General features: G+C 39.1%; 1 protein-coding gene across 4 annotated transcripts; it reads right to left on the reverse strand.

Moving 5' to 3' along the window:
• Positions 1-616: 616 nt before the first annotated feature.
• Positions 617-18,090, reverse strand: LOC18437239 (uncharacterized protein At4g18257). 4 transcript variants are annotated; one of them, XR_002281512.2, is made up of 5 exons: positions 17,432-18,084; positions 3,581-3,682; positions 2,615-2,938; positions 1,140-1,388; positions 617-1,043 (listed from the first exon to the last, which is right to left on the reverse strand). XR_002281512.2 is itself a non-coding variant. In XM_020669138.2 (4 exons), the coding sequence occupies exons 1-4, from the start codon at positions 17,701-17,703 to the stop codon at positions 1,208-1,210; spliced, it is 879 nt and encodes a 292-aa protein (XP_020524797.1). In that variant the 5' UTR covers positions 17,704-18,084; the 3' UTR covers positions 617-1,207. The 4 variants fall into 4 exon arrangements, 2 of the variants coding, with proteins under 2 accessions (XP_020524797.1, XP_006847518.1); XR_016052285.1 differs by lacking the exon at positions 3,581-3,682 and having other exon boundaries at positions 17,432-18,090; XM_020669138.2 differs by having other exon boundaries at positions 617-1,388.
• Positions 18,091-18,309: the final 219 nt, after the last annotated feature.

Raw genomic sequence — 18,309 nt, forward strand, 5'->3', positions numbered from 1 at the left:
CCCTCTTAAAGATCGGATGTAAATAGGCGATTCTTCTAAATACAAGTGTAGCTAACAGTTCAAATATTTTTTTAATATAATTATTATTTCTAGTTTTTTATTTTATTTTTATTTTTTTTTCATTTTCATGATCTCCATGTTAAAGATAATATATTCTTTAAAAATTAAAATCAAATTATATTTAAAATATATATTTATTACCAAGACCGTATTTGTACAATATACGGGGCTGGCCGCATAAAAACCGTGTCCAAATTTTATAAAGACAAATTAAAAAGTTTAGGGGTCCATCAAATTCCATGACCTGGGTGTTTTGTCCACAAGATCAAATAGGACCACAAGACCAAATAGGACCACAAGATCCTTTCCACATGATTGTATACAAAAAGACCATTTATCTTTTGTATATAGAAGTCAAAATCATTCATACTCATTAAATGTCAATTTAGATAGCTTGATGTGAATCACAAATCCAATAATATATTTTTTAGAACTTTATGTCTATTCAATGACTCTCTTACAACCAACCATTTTAAAATTTAACAGATAATAATGATTGCGCCCTCATGTACTCTTTCTATACAATCCCTTTCAAAGCTTGCTTGGTAAAAACATATAGTGGTGAAATACGAAGTTCATTAAATATGTGGTCTTAAGCGTCAACCAATTTTCTGAACAAGTTCCAAATGGTTTACATGGGCTTGAAACAACTTGGTCCTAACCTTCCTGAACCGCTACATGTCGGAATACCTTACAAGAAAATCGTCCAACATTTTCCATTTTGAGAAACGGTGATCATCACCTGGAACTCACTGTGATCGGCATTCATCCACTTGCCCTAATCAGAATTGAACAATACATAATGACCTACACACCCTGCATCATGCCATGTACCATACATACATGCCTTAATTCTCCAATGTATTCACTCGTCTCAAGCCCGCTCAAACTTTGATATCTAATCCACATTCCACGGTCACATTATACAATTTTTACCAAAACTCACAGATGTCGTCTAAAACCCAAAAACTTGATTTGGAATCCTGCACAAAACAGTTTTTACAGTTCCAATCAATAAAATTCTGAAGATTTCCCATTCATCACCTCTGCAAATAATAACAATACAGACATAGGTGTACCTTTTTATATCAACAATGTGAGTGTATTCACAGCTACGAAGCCTCTCTCTCTCTCTCTCTCTCTCTCTCTAGCTTGCTGCAGCATCACCAGGGCTTGATTGTTGAGTTTTTGCAGCTTTCAATTTCTCCAACTGTTTCCTCAAATAGGCCTGCCGTAACTTCTCCCTGTGTGCAGCTGCCTGCACTTGCCTGCGCAACTTGAGACTAGAAGCCTTCTCTCTCGCCTCATTTGTCTCCTCATGAACTTCCCTGAAAACCAAAGCAATTAAAAGACAACAAAAAAAATCAACACCAATTTGACCCCAAACAAACACTATTAGTTCAAAAGCCACAGGAAAAGAAGAAAACACCGAAGGAATCGATCTTATGCACGGGTAAGATGGTACTATTGGAAAAAGCTCTCCAATGCTGAAAACCCATCAATATTATGCAACCATGCCTAAAGGCTGGTCGTGCTTAGCAAAGCTGCCAAGCATATTTATCAAGATTAGACTGGCCACAAAACCAGTAAACGATCTGGTCTAATCAAAATGGTCAAAACAGCTGGAACATCCTTTAGAAAAATAAAAGAAATAGTAGTTTAAAAATATCAGTTTCTATGAGCCCATGTAGAAATGAGTCACCTCTTAAAAATCTATTTTTGAAATGGATTGTCGGACCCAATTTTTAAGAACATGTAATCTCTAACATGGAGATCATGAATATGAAAAAATAAATAAATTTTAAGAAATAAGAAAAATAATTCTACTAAGAAAACATTTGGACCGTTAGTTTCAATTGTTTTTAGATGGACCACTCATTTGCATCCATCATTAAGATGGATGCAAAATCTTGGGACTGCATATTGTAAAAATGCGGTCCACCCCGCATGAAACAATTTTCCTTATATTATTAAGCTTATCAACTTTGATTAATGGGTCAAAAAACCAAACGGTCTGGCCTGTCAAAACTAGGCAAACACTAACTTTTACCGGTTTTCTAGCAAACCAAGTTTTGTTTTTAATCAGACCATCCAAGGCACCTTTTGACAATCCAACCAATTAAACCAAGTAGTCTGGTCCGAACTTGATAACTATGCTACCAAGCGATTCCATGAACACAATTCCCCATTTTTATTTGTTGCTTTCTTGATTCTTATTTCCCTTTTAAAATAGTCCCATAACTGAATTTATAACAAGCAGACCCCTCACCTTAAATATCAAAGGCACCAACTAGGATGAGGGTGGGTTTACATAACACTGTTTACAAAGATCACTTCTCTCTTCCCATCTGCCTGCATGCATTTATATGCATATATGTTTGCATGTGCTCATGTGTGTGTTTGAGATGCAAAGCTTGGAACCCTAATATTTCATTGTTATGATTAGCAAATCGAGACATTTCCAACTCTTAAAAAGGACCAATCTCTCTCTCTCAGAGATCAGCACAAAAATACACTGATATCTCAGTATTAGTAGCTTTGTCCCAAGGATTACCTCACAAAGCGTTTGTGCTCATTATTGTCAACCGCATCCCCAGTTCGGCCAGGTCTGAACAGCTTTGCATCAATACCAGGGACAGACAGATCATCTTCATCGTCCAGGTTGCCATCCTCCACAGAAGGAGCATTTGCAGGTTCAGACAGTTGGGACTGTTCCTCAGTGTCAAGAGTCTTGCGGAAAAAGTCAACACAATACTTCTCCATGTCTTCCTCATCGGAAAGCTCCCCTCTAGCAAGTTTTTCGTATAATTCAGCCTTCTTCTCCAGTGCTGCATAGCTAACCAAACCATCTTCCACAGCTTTGAGCTCAAGCTTGTCCCTGTTATGTTAGTCCAACACAAACAAATAGACATCAACATCGAAACTAAAGTAAAGAATACATGCATCTACACACAAACATCCGTATATACACGTGAAGCATTCAATATAAGTGCACCTACATACAAATGAAGTCATTTTGCTCCATTACCCATGTAAGTGAGGGAAAATCAAGGGAAAGAAGGGAGAGATATAATAGAAATTTTTGGAGAAAGTCATGAAAAAATGGGCATTATGGAAATTTGTTTACAGCAAGATGAGAGATGAAATTGAAGCTGTTTTCAATGCATATTTTCACGAAAATTAAATACGGACCAGCATAACATGCTTCACTACAGCTATATATAGAACATATGTCCATGTACTAGCCCATTGCGAGAGCAATTCTTCTTGAGACAGAACTAGAATGAACAAGAACCTCCCTGTCTACAGAGTTACACTTTATTCATGCGTCCAGATGCACTTGCAGAACTAACAATGGGTGCAACCTTTTATTGTATTGTTTTAATAGGTAATTCGGGGGGGAGCCCTTTAAGAGATTCTCTATTTAGCCATATTTTGGAAATGCTTGAAGAACAAAATGTGTACAGCAAAAATGAAAAGAAGCGTATGTTGTGAGAAGGGGATGGTGCTGCATAATTACCTTCTTTGGTAGAGCATTGCAAAGGGTTGCCACAGTGAGGAGGGTAGTAAAAACCTAAACCTTATGGCATCTTGATACCAGAACTCAAAGGTAAGCAACCACCTGTAGGAGATAAAGTAAAACTTTTACATTTGCCTATGGATTATGGACTGTTTATAAGTTCTTCTCACTTTGGTTCAACTCATGGAAAAAGATCACGCCCATACATATTGGGGATCTCGTCATACCGTTAGCATAGTTATCAAATGCCGTGCAAACCACAGAAGAGCACTTGGACACATTGCTTTGGCCCACCTAGGCAGGCACACATGATGCACCCAACTAGGCAGCTGCATTGGAGAGAGCCTATGCGGTCACATAATATGGACCCATTCTTGGGCGGAATACAGCCCCACTAGCAAGGGTAAAATGGTCTTTTCCCCAAGAAAGAGGGGAAAAGGTTTGAGGGGATGCATACACCCAAGAACTCTCAGACCAAATTCTTTAGGTCCTAGTGGTATCAAATTGGAAATATCAAAATCAATTTTTTTTTTTTTTTTGGATTTCAAGTTTTCTGAAAACACACGTGAATTTTACCACCTCCAGTTGATTACCTGCTTACATTGGAGGATTTTCAGGCGCAGAATACCGGCAATGGGCCACGCCACTTCTATTGCCATATAATGCATAGCACAGCTGTATCTAATTATCATGGATTGAGTATAGTCTCCTTTTGTTTTATATGTCATTATATTTTTGTCACAAAGTTTTTTTTTTTTTTTTTTTTTTTTTTTGGGGTGGGGGGGGGGGGGGGGGGGGGGGGGTGGGTGGGGGGGAGGGGATCTAATTGTCAACTATTTTTACCATTTGACTATCTGCCTACAGTTGCCATTTTTCTAATTTCTTTTTATAGTATCATATTGTGCTTGCTTTTATAGTCGAGCATATTATTTTCTTTTTTATTGAATTCAGTGATGGATTAGCATGCTAATCATATTAGAGAATAGACAAACGAAATGTTTCTATTACTCAATCAGCAACTTAGACAGTGTACATATTAGTTAGACAACAGATAATAAAAAAGCTGGAAAGAAAACAAATCTCAAAAGAAAAAAATTAAGATAAATGAAAAATTCTACAATCACATACATGCCATATTTGGTTCATTATATGCACTCTTATAAATTTTAACATTTTGGAATCTTTTATACTTATTACCCACATAGGAAGTCATGTGCCTATCGCTGCCACAGTGAGATGCGTAGTGCATCGGACACTCCTAGTGCCCTGCACCACATATTGAATTTGATAACCTTGAATATTAGGGATAAAAGCAAGTTTCTGATTGCCACAGTAAATATGCCCACAAATAGAGTGTTTATTTTCGTCATTAATATTTATTTATTGAAGTGATTAACACTAGTTTTAAGGACAATTGATATGGTCAAGAACTGTGTCAGGGACAATTCCACTATGTTGGAACATTAAGCTTTGTGAAATGAGTTCATTAATCAATAATGAGAACATAGTTGCTAGGATCGAGATTGAATTAGATATGGGATCTGAATCAGCTAGGATTGGGATCAAATTAGATCCGGGATCAGAATCGACACCCAGAAAACTAGAGATCTCAATCACAATATGTGAGGGAGCTTGATCCATACTTACTCGGGATCCAATGATACACCATACAGGACTGAGCTCCATTTGTTTAAAAAGAGGCTCTGAGAGCACTTGATTAGTATAGTAGTATAGTATATACTACTACACTAACACACTTCTATACAATAATGTACGGCTGTACTATACAACAATACTATGCTATGTATCATATTCGAGCATAGTATATACTCTACTATATTTGAATTTATTGTACACAACTATATCACATATATGAATACATACTACCATACCATACTACACTGCTAGACTATATACTATGTTGCTAGACTATACTTCTAGGTAGGATCAAGATTCCAAAGTTTAAACATTGTGGAGCGAGATTTGGAACCAAATTGACCAATTGGTTTGAAGATCCAAATAACTTTGTTGTGTATCTATACCCCTAGATGGAGTAACTATGTATTCCATTCCATTGATCTAGACCATTAACAAATACGTATCCCATTAAGTAACTCTTCATTTGTGTTTAGGTATCCCTTCATATATCAACAACATGCAGATTTGAACTAGTGACATGAGGATTTTCAGCCCTCTACTCTACTTGAGCTATTCCGACACACCATATGCATTGCATCATGCTATTATAAAACCTACACCTACGTCAATTAAAGTTACTAAAATAAATACTATAAAATCTTATTTGGATCTACAATTGAAATTGGATTTCACCCTTTTCATGGTTTTCTATGTTTTGTGAGGCTAGCATACTCTGAATTCTTCAACATGGGGATTTCTAGTCCATATGTGTTCACTTCTACATATATTGTATTTATCACAATAACAACACTTGCGGGAAGAGGAGACTGGTAGAAGGAAGAATTTAGGCTCGGGTCTCTTTGTGAAACAATAATGTGAATGATAAACACACCCCATTTAGTTTAGAATGCCTGGCGAAAAGAGGAATCAATGATTAAGGAGTAAACCAGGTTTTTCTTTAATTGGGGACAGAGGGAGGTTTTTCTTTACTTGGGGACAGAGGGACTAGAACACTCAAGATTTTTACTACAAATTCCATTGTTGTCAAGATTGACATGTAGAATGGGACTCTTTTCTATAAACATACATAACAACATAATTTAGTTTTAGAAAGCCAGATGAAATGAGCAATGAATGATTAGGGAGTAAACCAGGCCTTTCTTTAATAGGGACTTGAACCCTCATGATTTCGAAAGTCAACGGATATTGCTCTTACTACAAGTTATATTCTTGTTAAGATTGGCAAGTAGAATGGGACTATATCTTTCTTCTATTCTTGTCCAATCACTCATTTCATCAATGATCTATAACACTCTGCAATGATTTGATCAAGGAGTACGTGATTGTTCCTTCAATTTGGGATCAGTTCACAAGAATTTTGAAACGAGTAACAAAAGGATCCTCACAATTAATCATTGAATATTTCAATTCAATATATAGGAACATCAGATCACGGTTTCTAAACGCCATTCTTTTTAATCTTTTTACTTTTTTTGAACGTTGACTGTTGGTAGTGGATTAGCAATTTTTTAAACCGCTTGTAGTTTTTGAAAGGGGTTAGCATCGGTAGGAATGGAAACCAAGACCGGTAGCTGAGTCATAGGTGGTGTTACCACCTTGACTTCAACCCCATTCCTATTTCTAAATGCCATTCTTTAATTGTGAATAGAGGAACTTGAACCCTCACGATTTCTAAAGTCGATGAATTTTCCTCTTACTACAAATTGCATTCTTGTTGGGATTGACATGTAGAATGGGACTCTATCTTTATTCTATTCTCGTCCAATTAGTCATTTCTTCAAATAATCTATCACACTTTGGAGCGAATGATTTGATCAATGAATATGTAACTGGATATCAATTCACAAGAACTTTGAAATGTGTAATAAAAGGATCCTCATAATTAATCGTAAATATTTCAACTCAATACATAGCAATATATGTTCAACCTATTGGAGTCCTATACTTCGATATTATGGATTGATTCCTCTGCAAACGAGGTTAACTCCATTTGCTGAAACAACTTCGTTGAGTCTTTGCACCCACCATTGCATTGATTCTAGCTTTTTAGGAATCTTTGTTTTCTATAAACATTTGGCTCAGCTTGCTCATTTCTCCTTCCAAGATTTCTCTAAATTTGGAAGCTACCAATTAGTAGGTTTCCACACCAAGCCTCAATTCAATCAAGTCCGTAACGTCTAACTAGTTCACCATATCCCTCTTTTGAAAGAGATCAGGATCTTATTGCAATTCTATTCCATCTCACTTTCATTCTTGTTGGACGCATTCGTTAACTCTCTGATACCAGACAAAATGTCGATACCTATTTCTTTCTTAGTTTTATTACCCCCCCTCCCCCCTTCCCCCAACATGCACACAAAAAAACCGGGGGGGGGGGCAGCATGTGACTGCCCCACAGCTTGGCCTTGATCATCTATCAAATGCATCAACTACTGTAGGTGACGATGTAGGTATCTTTTGCACCAACCACCACCTCCTCTACTTGCCCCTTCTTCTATTAGGTTCTCATGGCCACCGGCACCAAAATCAAGTCCCTCATAATCTGTGGCACAAAGACTACAAGCTGCTCGATTGGGGTCGTCAGGGAAGAGATCACCATCATCATCATCATCCAAGCCTTATCCCAATTATTTGGGATCCGCTAAATGATAAAAATTTAAAACTTTATAAAATGTTTTAAAAGTTAAGGATATTTGATAAACAATATAAATTTGCAAAGAAAACATAACATACTATACTTGTCTTATTTGATTTGTGCCGTAGACCTACTAGAATATGATTCATTTACATAGGAAATAAAAGAGAAACTTTCATAAATGTGATACATATTTTGCGCAACTTAAACAGTTTTCATTTTTTACATTGATGACATATTTTTTCCCAAAATACCCTGTTAAAAGGTGTTCCAGGCTGACTTTTTTGAAAATGAAGCAGTTTCCGAATTTAAAGTTCCGAACCCCTCATTCATTTAAAAATTACTATCCTCGATTCAGAACTTGAAGCTCCAAAATGCTAGAGATGGAGATAAATTGAAAAAAAGAAGTACCCACGGGACGAGAAAAAGATAGATGTCATTGCGCATGTATATCTACATACGCTAGAAAAGTGGATTATGAATTTCTCAATATGCATAAATGTCAACATTAAAGGGCTTCCATATAGATATACTAAATATATCAGATGCCGCTCCCAGGTTACTCCCTAAATAGAGCACCTAGGCACTCCCAAGGTAAGAAGCCTCAACCAAGGGTGGATCCCAACTCCCACACCCACTTATGCTCCCAACAACAATGAAGCAAGTTACCATTAAAACAGGTTTAAAGAAGAAGACTTTAGGCCAAGTAAGTCTACATATTATTTGGTGGATGTATCACGCAAGCAATTCTTCTAATGCTACTCACCTGAAAAGCTTTCAAGAAGGCTCAACCTCTTAAAAGCTTAGGAAACATTGCTAAAAGAAAGTAAAACTCCAAAGGAGTACCTGGAGACCCACAACGATACACCAGGGAACAAGGGTCTTGATGGTCACATGACCAGAACTCCAACCATTTTGTTACCCCGGCCATGATCCATTTTCAGACTTCATTTCAAGCCACCAACTCATAAACGTTCCAGTAGAAGGAGACCTATTTATGTGGTCTAACCACTCCTCAACCCCCTCACCCTCCAAGATCGATCAATTACTTATCTCTATGGATTGGGATAACCTTTTTCCTGGTTCCCATTCTGTTGCTTTGCCCAGGCCTACCTAGGACATTCATCCGATCCATCTCGACACCGAAGTTGTCTCTAGAGGGCCCAAACCTATTCGTTTGGAACTGGTTTGGCTTGAAGAGACCAACTTTCCCAACCCCTCAAATCCTGGTGGGAATCCTTTTCTCCCTTAATGTCAGATGGGCCGGCTTTCGATTACAATGAAAACTGCAAATTCTCAAATCCTACCTCAAGTTATGAAGCTCCCAAACCCCTAGTAACTTCCATGACCAAAAGGATGCCCATGCCCTTCTTCGATCTTTTCGACATTATGACATTACCGAGCAGTCGAGAGCTCTCTGCCAATTGAGTTGGTAATCTGATCCAAAGCTAAACATGAATATCACCAAATCCTCCACAAGGAGATCTATTGGGCCCAAAGAGCCAAGGTCAAATGGCTCAAACCAGGTGACCTCAACACTGGCTATTTTCATAAGGTAGCCAATTATCGTAGAAGAGAAAAATCTATAACTCATCTCAAGGTGGACAACTTGATCCTAGATCAACCCTAGCTCATTGAGCAAGCGGCAGTCCGGTTCTTTGCCCATCTTTTCGCTTCTTAGTCAGGGCCTAGACTCATCATGGATGACTTGTCCTTTCTTTCTCTCCCCAAAGACCAATCCAGTTGGTTAGAACGACCATTCTCTGAGGAAGAAATCATGTCTGCCATCAAAGACCCCAAGACCAGATGGATACCCCATGGCCTTTTTCAAATCTTTTTGGGGAACACTTCGACGCCTAATATTCTCGCCTCCTTCTCAGTGTTCCATTCCAAAGGAATGGTGGGGAAAGTTGTGAATGCAACTTTCATAGCCCTTATCCCGAAGATTGAAGTAGTTGAGAAACTTAAAGATTTTTGACCAATTAGTCTCATCAACAGCTCATACAAACTCCTATCCAAAGTATTGAAAACTAGGCTAAAGATTGTTCTTAACTGGGTTATTTCTCCTACACATAAAGCATTTGTTAAGGATCGACAAATCCTTGACAGAGCACTCATAGCCCATGAGTGTATTCACAGTCAAAACATTTCAAAAGCCCTTGGTATCATCATAAAACTTTGTTGGGAGAAAGCTTACGACCACATCAACTGGTTGCTCCTTGACAAGACCCTGAAGAGGATGGCCTATGGGGCCAAATGGAGAAAATGAGTGCACTGGAGCATCTCTAGTCCTGTTTTTCAAGTATTGCTTAATGGATCACCGGTGTGCTTCTTCCCTGCTACTAGAGGCATCCGCCAAGGGAACCCCTATCACCCTTCCTCTTTGTTATCATGGCCAAAGTGTTCAACAATTCCATCTCCACAATCTAGCAAGCTGGAAAACTGAAGGGCTTCCAATCCAGCGCCCACGACCCCATCATCTCCCACCTCCAATATGTAGATGACACCTTAGTCTTTTGCGATGCCTCAATTCAGCAGATCGACGCTCCTCTTCTTGAGGTGTTTTCAGCTGGCCATTGCCTTCAAGGTTAACTTTGCCAAGACCAAAATAATGAGTCCACTCAGACCCATCTTTTGTCCACTCCATCGCTGAGAAGTGGGGCTACCCAATCGACGAGCAACCTTCTTCATATCTCGGTCTCCCCCTGTGCTTAGGCGTGCCCTGCCTTCACCATTAGCGCTATATTATGAACAAGCTCGACAAGAGGTTTGCGGGCTGCAAAGGAAGATTTCGTTCCAAGGCAGGCAGACTCACACTCATTAAGGCAACCCTTGTTAATACCCCAATTTCCCAAATGTCCTTATTTCATACCCCTGACTCTATTGCCGCAAGGTTAGAAAGGTTGATGCGCAAATTCTTTTGGTCTGGGGACAACGGCCACAAGTATCATCTCATTTCTTGGCCCAAGCTTTGTAGGTCGAAAGACCAAGGACGCTTAGGCATTCGCAGTCTCAGAGCCCACAATTCTGCTCTCCTAGGAAAATGGTGGTGGCGATATGCCACTCAGCCTCATCAACTGTGAAGGGAGGTCATTCGCCATAAATATTGTTACAGCAGTGATAGTTGGACCCCAAGGTGCAGGCTCAAAGGCAATATCTTTCTGGAGGTCGGTACTCAATAGTTGTGATCTCTTCCTCCAACATATCTATTTTCGCCCCAGAGCAGCGAACAAAGCAAAATTCTGGCTAGATACTAGGATGGGGCAGTGTCCAATCAAGGACCTTTTCCCCAATTTGTTCTCCCTCGCTCATGATACTCATTCCTCGGTGGCTGAAAACTTCACTTCGAAAGGGTCGAGCAGATCTTGGACCCCCAACTTTAGGAGACCTTTATTCTATCACGAGTTCGAGGGCTTCGAGGCTCTAACTGAGCTGTTGCACTCGGTTTTCCTTCCCTTCAATGACAAAGACAAGATCATCTGGGCAACTGCTACATCCAGCACTTTCCCTGTGTCTACTCTCTTTCGTGTCCTGAACCCCAACAACAACGACTCTCCCCCCACCTTGTCATTGCCTCTAGGGCCTGGTTTTCTTTCACCCCTCCTAGAATTCAAGTCCTCTGCCGGGTGGCTCCCTACGAGAGAGATTTGACCATCGACCAAATCCAAAAGAAGGGACTCCCTTTGTCCCAACAGGTGCATCATGTGCACGGCTGCAAAAGAAACCAACGAACACCTATTTATCCATTGTGAAGTGGCCAATGCACTATGGGCAAGGGCAATTTGCTTCAACTCTTCAATTGGTATTGGGTCACTTCTCAGTCTATTCCTCACCTATTTGAGGCCTTCCTCTCCCCGTCTTGGCCTAAAGGCAGTCGCATTCTGTGGAGGGTATCTATTGTTGCCACAATTTGGGTCATTTGGACCAAAAGAAGCAATAGAATTTTCAAGGGCAATAGGCCCCCCATTGCCTCTATGATCGACAAGATTCGAAGGTTGATCTCCTTTTGGGCCAAAAATCACAAGCTCTTCAAAAACTTTGCATATTGTGACCTCTTCAGCAATTGGCACTCCTTGTCGAAGATCTCTCTAGCATTTGTCTGGAGACCCCCAGAGGAGGGAAGCGTCAGGTTAAATTTTGATGGTTGCTCCATTGGCAACCTTGGACCCTTTGGTATAGGGGGCTTGTCCAGATCCCATGATGGCAGCACTCTATTAAGCTTCTTCCGCTAGATAGGTACAGCTGAGTCAACTCTTGTTGGGGCCCTGGCCTTCCTAGAGGGCCTTCACAAGTTTAACCCCTACTAGACTTTTGTGCTTTACGTGGAAGGGATTCAAGGAACGTTATAGCTTGGGCATCCAATCCTCACTCTTGCCTGTGGAGACTCGATCACAATTTTGAAGAGATGACACACATTTCCAGGAACCTTCAGGTGTTGTGGAATCACATCTTTAGGGAAGCCAATACCGCAACTGATGTCTTGGCCAAAGAGTGAGCCTATTCCAACCTCACCTCAGGAACCCAAGCCCTCTTCAGGTGCTCCCCCCCCCCCCCCTTCTGTTTTTATATTCAATTGCTGTATTGTTCTTCCCTCTTTTAGAGCATTTTTTGGTCCTCTTGGGGCAGAGATGTGTTGGGCACCCCCTCTAGAGGGGGTGCCAATTTTTGTAAATTTTACGTACTTAATATAAATGAACATTCTCAAAAAAAAAAGATACACATATATGGATAAATAATCTTTATAAATTATTACTTTTGAGTTCATGCTCATTTACCCCCCTTACACAAATAGCACTTGTCCCTGACAAACTAGTATTTCCATTCGGGAGCATTCATTGCTAGTTCCTTCTATAAGGTCCTTTCGACCAATTCTGCAAATACTCTTAGCCTAAACTCTGTTTGGATTGCCCCCTGCCTCAGGAACTCAGGCTTTTGCTTGGCTTAGTATCGTAATCCAAAACTTACCATCAATCATCTCCAAAAGAGATGTTTTCCTCTTGCTAATCAATGTTGCCTTTGTTTAGAGGCTGAGGAAAGTCACAACCATCTTTTCTTGCACTATTCTTTTGTGGAAACTACTTGAGCCTCCAATCTTAGGGATTTCAACCAGGAATGGGTCACATACTTTTTTACGAAACATATCTTCTCGGCTTTGTTTGTCCCTCCCTATCCTAAGGCCGGCCTTTTCCTATGGAGGGCTACTGTCTTTGCCATGCTATGGAACATTTGGAAGGAGAAGAATTCTTGGATTTTTTGGGGTATCCAAAAGCCAATTGCTTGCATCATTAGATGAAATCTGCATTATGACTATTTTTGGGCATCCAACCATAAGTCTCTCAGGCAATTCTTCAAATCTGATATCTTAACCAATTGGAAGGGCATTTTCACCCACATACCAACTAGGCAGCCTTGATCATCCTTGTGGTTTTCCCAGACCATGTCTCCATCAAACTCAATTTCGATGGTTGTTCCTTTGGTAACCCCAGACCCTGTGGTTTTGTGGGTATTATCAAGGATACAGATGCTAACACTTGGTTATGTTTTTGTGCTCCTCTTGGCCATCATGACTCCACCTAGGCTGAGGCATAGGCTCTTTTAAAAGGTGTCTTTGGGGTTCAACCCTTTTGGGACCAGGACCTTATCATGGAATGAGATTCAACACGATTTAATGGGCCCAAAGGACATCCCAGCATCCTTGGCGTCTTTCTCATACCTTTGACAAGATTTTCCATATTTGCAGATCTCTATGAGTCGGTTTTTTTCATATTTGAAGGGAGGACAATACGGCAAGTGTTGTAGCCAAGAAGGGTGCAGCTGCTAGTGTTATCCCACCATTTCAGTGAAGTCGGGTCCCCACTAGTTTAGTGTTTTTTATGCTAACCGGGGTCCCCACTGGTTTGGTGTTTTTGATGCTAACCTTAGCTTCTTTTTTTTTTTGTGGACTTTCTGGTTTGCTCTCATTCTCTATACCTACTCTCTTTATCTCTCTTTCTCCTCCCCTTCTTTATCTACATCTACATCTACCTCTCTCTCTCTCTCTCTCTCTCTCTCTCTCTCTCTCTCTCTCTCGATATATATATATATATATATATATATATATATATATATATATATATATATATATATATATATATATATATATAATCATTGTTCTCTTAAGTGTTCTCTTGTCCTTCTCTTCTTTAACCATTTTCGTCTCTTACGCCTTCTTCCCCTTCATGTCTATCTCTCCTTTCTCTCTCTATCAGTGATTGGTACACCGAGTTTTTGAGTTTTGTGTGAGCACCTAGTTCGTAGGCTGCCACCCTCTGTGTGCTAAGCACCCGCCCTATGGGTTGCTACGCATTTATTTTTTGATCTCTTTAGGTTTTGAGCACCCAACTTGTGGGTTTTTGATTTTGATGCTCTTATGTTTTTGCTTTTTACTCTTTTCTGTACAGGGCAACTAGGATGTGGGTTGCATGGAACTCACATCTTATGAGGATTTTGTATATCCAATACGTAAATCTGATGTGAGCATTTTCATCATCATCATTCGAGCCTTCTCCCAACTATTTGGGATAACTAATTTCAAAGAACAACTTCTGATTTCATGCTTTAATAAGTTAGCTTTATTGTGTAACTTTATTACTCAACAGTTGCATATAAAGAAAAAGAATAGGCTTGAAAAAACTTCATTATCCAGTATTCATCCAGTATAATTACAAGCTAAAGAAGCACTTTAATGAATGTGACAAGAAGTATCCAAGTGTTGTAGATCATCAATGACTCTATTTAATAGTTGGTTGATCCTGGAGCAAAAGAGGTATTCCCTGGTGAGGCTTTGACTTAGGATATGGTAGAGGAGGTTTCAGGGCTCTCTTCTAACCCTAGGAAGACACTAGGTCGACTGCTATGCCTGGCACAAGAAGGAGGAGGCCGATTCAGCAGGGACTAAGGAGAGAAATTACGTTGGGAAGGTGTGACTATGATGAAGATAGCTTGGAATCACGATGAAGAAGATGAAGACTTTATATGATGCACCTAATTCCATTTTGCCTACAATTTCTTTTATACTCTTTTCTCTATATTGTGGAAACTAGAATTGTGCATACCTAGTCAAACTTTGAAACTTTCATTTTCAATTTTTTAATGTTCCATTGATTACAGATATATAAGCATGTAAATATGTGCATTTTGGGCATATATGTATGTTTGGGCCACATATGTGAGCATATATATATATATATATAGAGAGAGAGAGAGAGAGAGGAAAAGCCTTCCCAACGCATATTGGCGAAAATGAACAGTGATTTTTCCTACCCTCATCATCGTCTAAAATTCATCGCACGGTCACGATTGTCCAGTAGTGTTTCATTTTCCTTTTTTTTTGTATAAATCGGAATAATCTGAAATTTGGAGCGTATGTACATCTTAGTGAGGCGCACCTAATAAAAATATAAAGAAAAATAATTCGCAAAAACCAAATTGAACAAAATACCATTGAAACTTTTCTCGGGTATTTTGATCAATTTTTTCATGTAAAATATTTTTTTGATATTTTTTATAGATTCGCCTATTTTTTATGAACCACATGCTTCAAATTTCAAGTTATTCCAATTTGTAAAAAAAAAATGAAAAATAAAACACTATCAAACAATCGTGACCGTACGATGAACTTTGGACGGTGATGAGGGTAGGCGAAATCACTGTTCATTTTCGACTATAGGCGTTTTTGTAGTATCTTCCATATATATATATATATGTCTGGGCTTGCATAAATATGTCTCTGGGTGCCTTGAAACAGAGGCACCCACCTAGGTGGCTGAATCACACCTAGGCGGCCGTTCCGCCCCTAACTGCTTGGTGCCTTCTAAAACATTCGTTAGACCACCCCCGACAACTCTCTCAATTAGATATAAGCACTCCACCAAGAACTTCAAGAATAAGCGACAATAAGGAACTCCTCAGGCCCAATCTCTTTAAAGGCCATCAGGTTAGCTGGTGGCCAAAATTGAATTGTGAACCAACTTAATACAAAACAGAATCTGATTTATCAAAAGGAAACAATGCACAAAATCTATCCCAACCATCCATATTAAAAGCCTATCCCCCTAATCAAATTTAAGAAAACTATGATCAATGACATTACAATCATTCTTCACCCCAACATATTCCCAATAAAACCAAACATATATCTGAAATCCAGTTCATTATAGGCCCTATACCCCTAATCAAATTTAAGAAAAATATGATCAATACGAGTTAGTTCAAGTGGGAGGACTGAAAAGGACAATGGGTAGACCCAAAAGGATGTGGTTGGAAGTAGTTCGAAAAGATATGGGGACTTACGGCCTCACTGAGGGATGGTCTTCAATAAAGTAAAATGGCAGACCAGGATTCATGTAGCCGACCCCAATTAATTGGGAAAAAGCTATGATAAAGATGATGGAGATGATCAATGAGATTACAATCATTCTTCACCCCAACATATTCCCAATAAAACCAAACATATACCTGAAATCCAGTTCATTAAGGGATGCCAAAGCCTCTCCCAAGACATAACCCTAAAAAAAGATCATTATGGCCAAAGGATGTGCTCCCCGTGTCACCCTCAACTCCAAATGTCCCTCCACCCCCAAAAAAAGAAAACACTACTGGCATAAATAAATAAAAACCAACTTTAAATAACTCATAGAGAAGACAAAATTTCAGACAGGATCTTTTGTTTACTCCCTAGCATGATTACAGGTCCATAATCTCCAATTTCATCTGCCCTATAAATATTCCAAACCAATAAGGGTAAAAAAAGAAAATCATGATTCTATTCCTTAAGTGGTAGCTTAAGTCCCTGATTAATGCTTCTAAAAAGGAAAGGACATAGAAAGTCTGACTGATCCAAGGCAGGCCCTCTAAATCTATCACATAAGCCCCTAGCAGATATACACATACAATAATATCCAGTAAGCTCCTCCTGACAACCCACAAGCATCTAGGCCCAACCACCTAATAGAATAACCCTCAATAAACTAACAATCCCTTCACCTCCAAAAGGCTGCTCCTCCACCTAAAAAAGGGTTCTCCAACCTCCACTATCAGGATGCTTCGCTCTTTTGCTCATCACTATTGTGTTCATTCACATTCCATGAGTCACACAGACCGACCTTTCCAAGCACCTCTCTTTCAAATTCTCAAATGGGGTGTAGTGAAAACTGATATCCAAATATAATAACACGCATATGAACCCCGTCGCACCACAAAACATACCAGTGAAAGTTGGGAAAGTTCAGCCAGTTCAAATGAATAATTTAATCAGCAATATTCCATACCTTAATTAAGCTTGATGCCATCATAATTTTGCAAGTATCTTTCTGAAAGTTCAATACCTTAATTATCATCGTTTACAACAAGAATTATTCACCTGAATGGAATGTAAGCCCTTAAATGAGAGAGGAAACAGAAACGATCCCAACAAAAATGAAACAACAGAAACGAGTTGAATATATAATCGTAAAAAACCCATTAAGAACAAAAGCAAGATTAGAAAAAAAAAAAAGGCCGGTGGACAGGGGAAGTACTTGTTAGCGCGGCTCTCAACCCCTGCATTCTTTCGAGAGTGGACATCAACAGGCACGACCTTCTTCTTTGCACGATGGAACTCGATATCAGGAGCCAAATCCTTGACTTTCTTAGCCTCTTCTTGGGTCCTATAGAGCTGTGCCCTGAGCTCTACAATTGAAGACGCACTCACCCCTTCGATTGTTTTGTGCTTCTTTGGCATAACAGAGGATTCCGTAAGCCATCCCAAAGACTCTACCCTCCTCTCCTTCTTCGCATTTTCCTCCACCATTGCAAAACCAAAAACTTTATTCTTCTTTGAAAACTCAGTTTACTCAGAATGTCTGTGTACTACAGCGAAAGAGATTTCACAAGGGGTTCATCGTCAAATTGGGCTATTTAAGATCACAACTTGGAATCCAGACACAACCCGACTTATCTAGATGAAGGATATATTTGGCGTTAGATATGGCGTCTTGGACTGGACAGGAAAGCAGATTTCTCCCCATCCTATAAGGGCGTTAGTGGTTACAGAGAGAGAAAATGGTTTTTCACGAATGAGGAAGAGGATTTTTTAGATCACAGTTTGTGAAGAGAAACCCGGCCCATCCAGCTAGGTTAATAATGCGCTTCCAATTCTTTCCCACGAGAAGTTTCGTTGGGGGCGTGTTTGATTTTCTGAAAGAAAACATTTCTATTTATATGAAGCTACGCAAGTTAGTTTTCAACAAACATCACTATTCACTACTAACTATTTACAACATAATATATTATATAATTTTTTTATATATTATACAATATATAAATTATATTTCAATAATATTATTATATAACATTATATTATGATAATATTTTATTATATTGTATTGTATTATATCATATTATATACTAGCTATTT

The sequence above is a fragment of the Amborella trichopoda genome, chromosome 3, assembly GCF_054954075.1.
Source record: "Amborella trichopoda isolate Santa Cruz 75 chromosome 3, AtrichopodaSantaCruz75HAP2 v2.0, whole genome shotgun sequence".
Taxonomy (NCBI): Eukaryota; Viridiplantae; Streptophyta; class Magnoliopsida; order Amborellales; family Amborellaceae; genus Amborella; species Amborella trichopoda.

Coding starts and splice junctions, on each gene's coding strand:
- LOC18437239 (XM_020669138.2), bottom strand. CDS start 17,703: ATGGTGGAGGAAAATGCGAAGAAGGAGAGGAGGGTAGAGTCTTTGGGA. Junction 3,683..17,431: donor GTTGAGAGCCGCGCTAACAA/GTACTTCCCCTG, acceptor TATCTCCTACAG/GTGGTTGCTTACCTTTGAGT. Junction 2,939..3,580: donor GCAATGCTCTACCAAAGAAG/GTAATTATGCAG, acceptor CTAACATAACAG/GGACAAGCTTGAGCTCAAAG.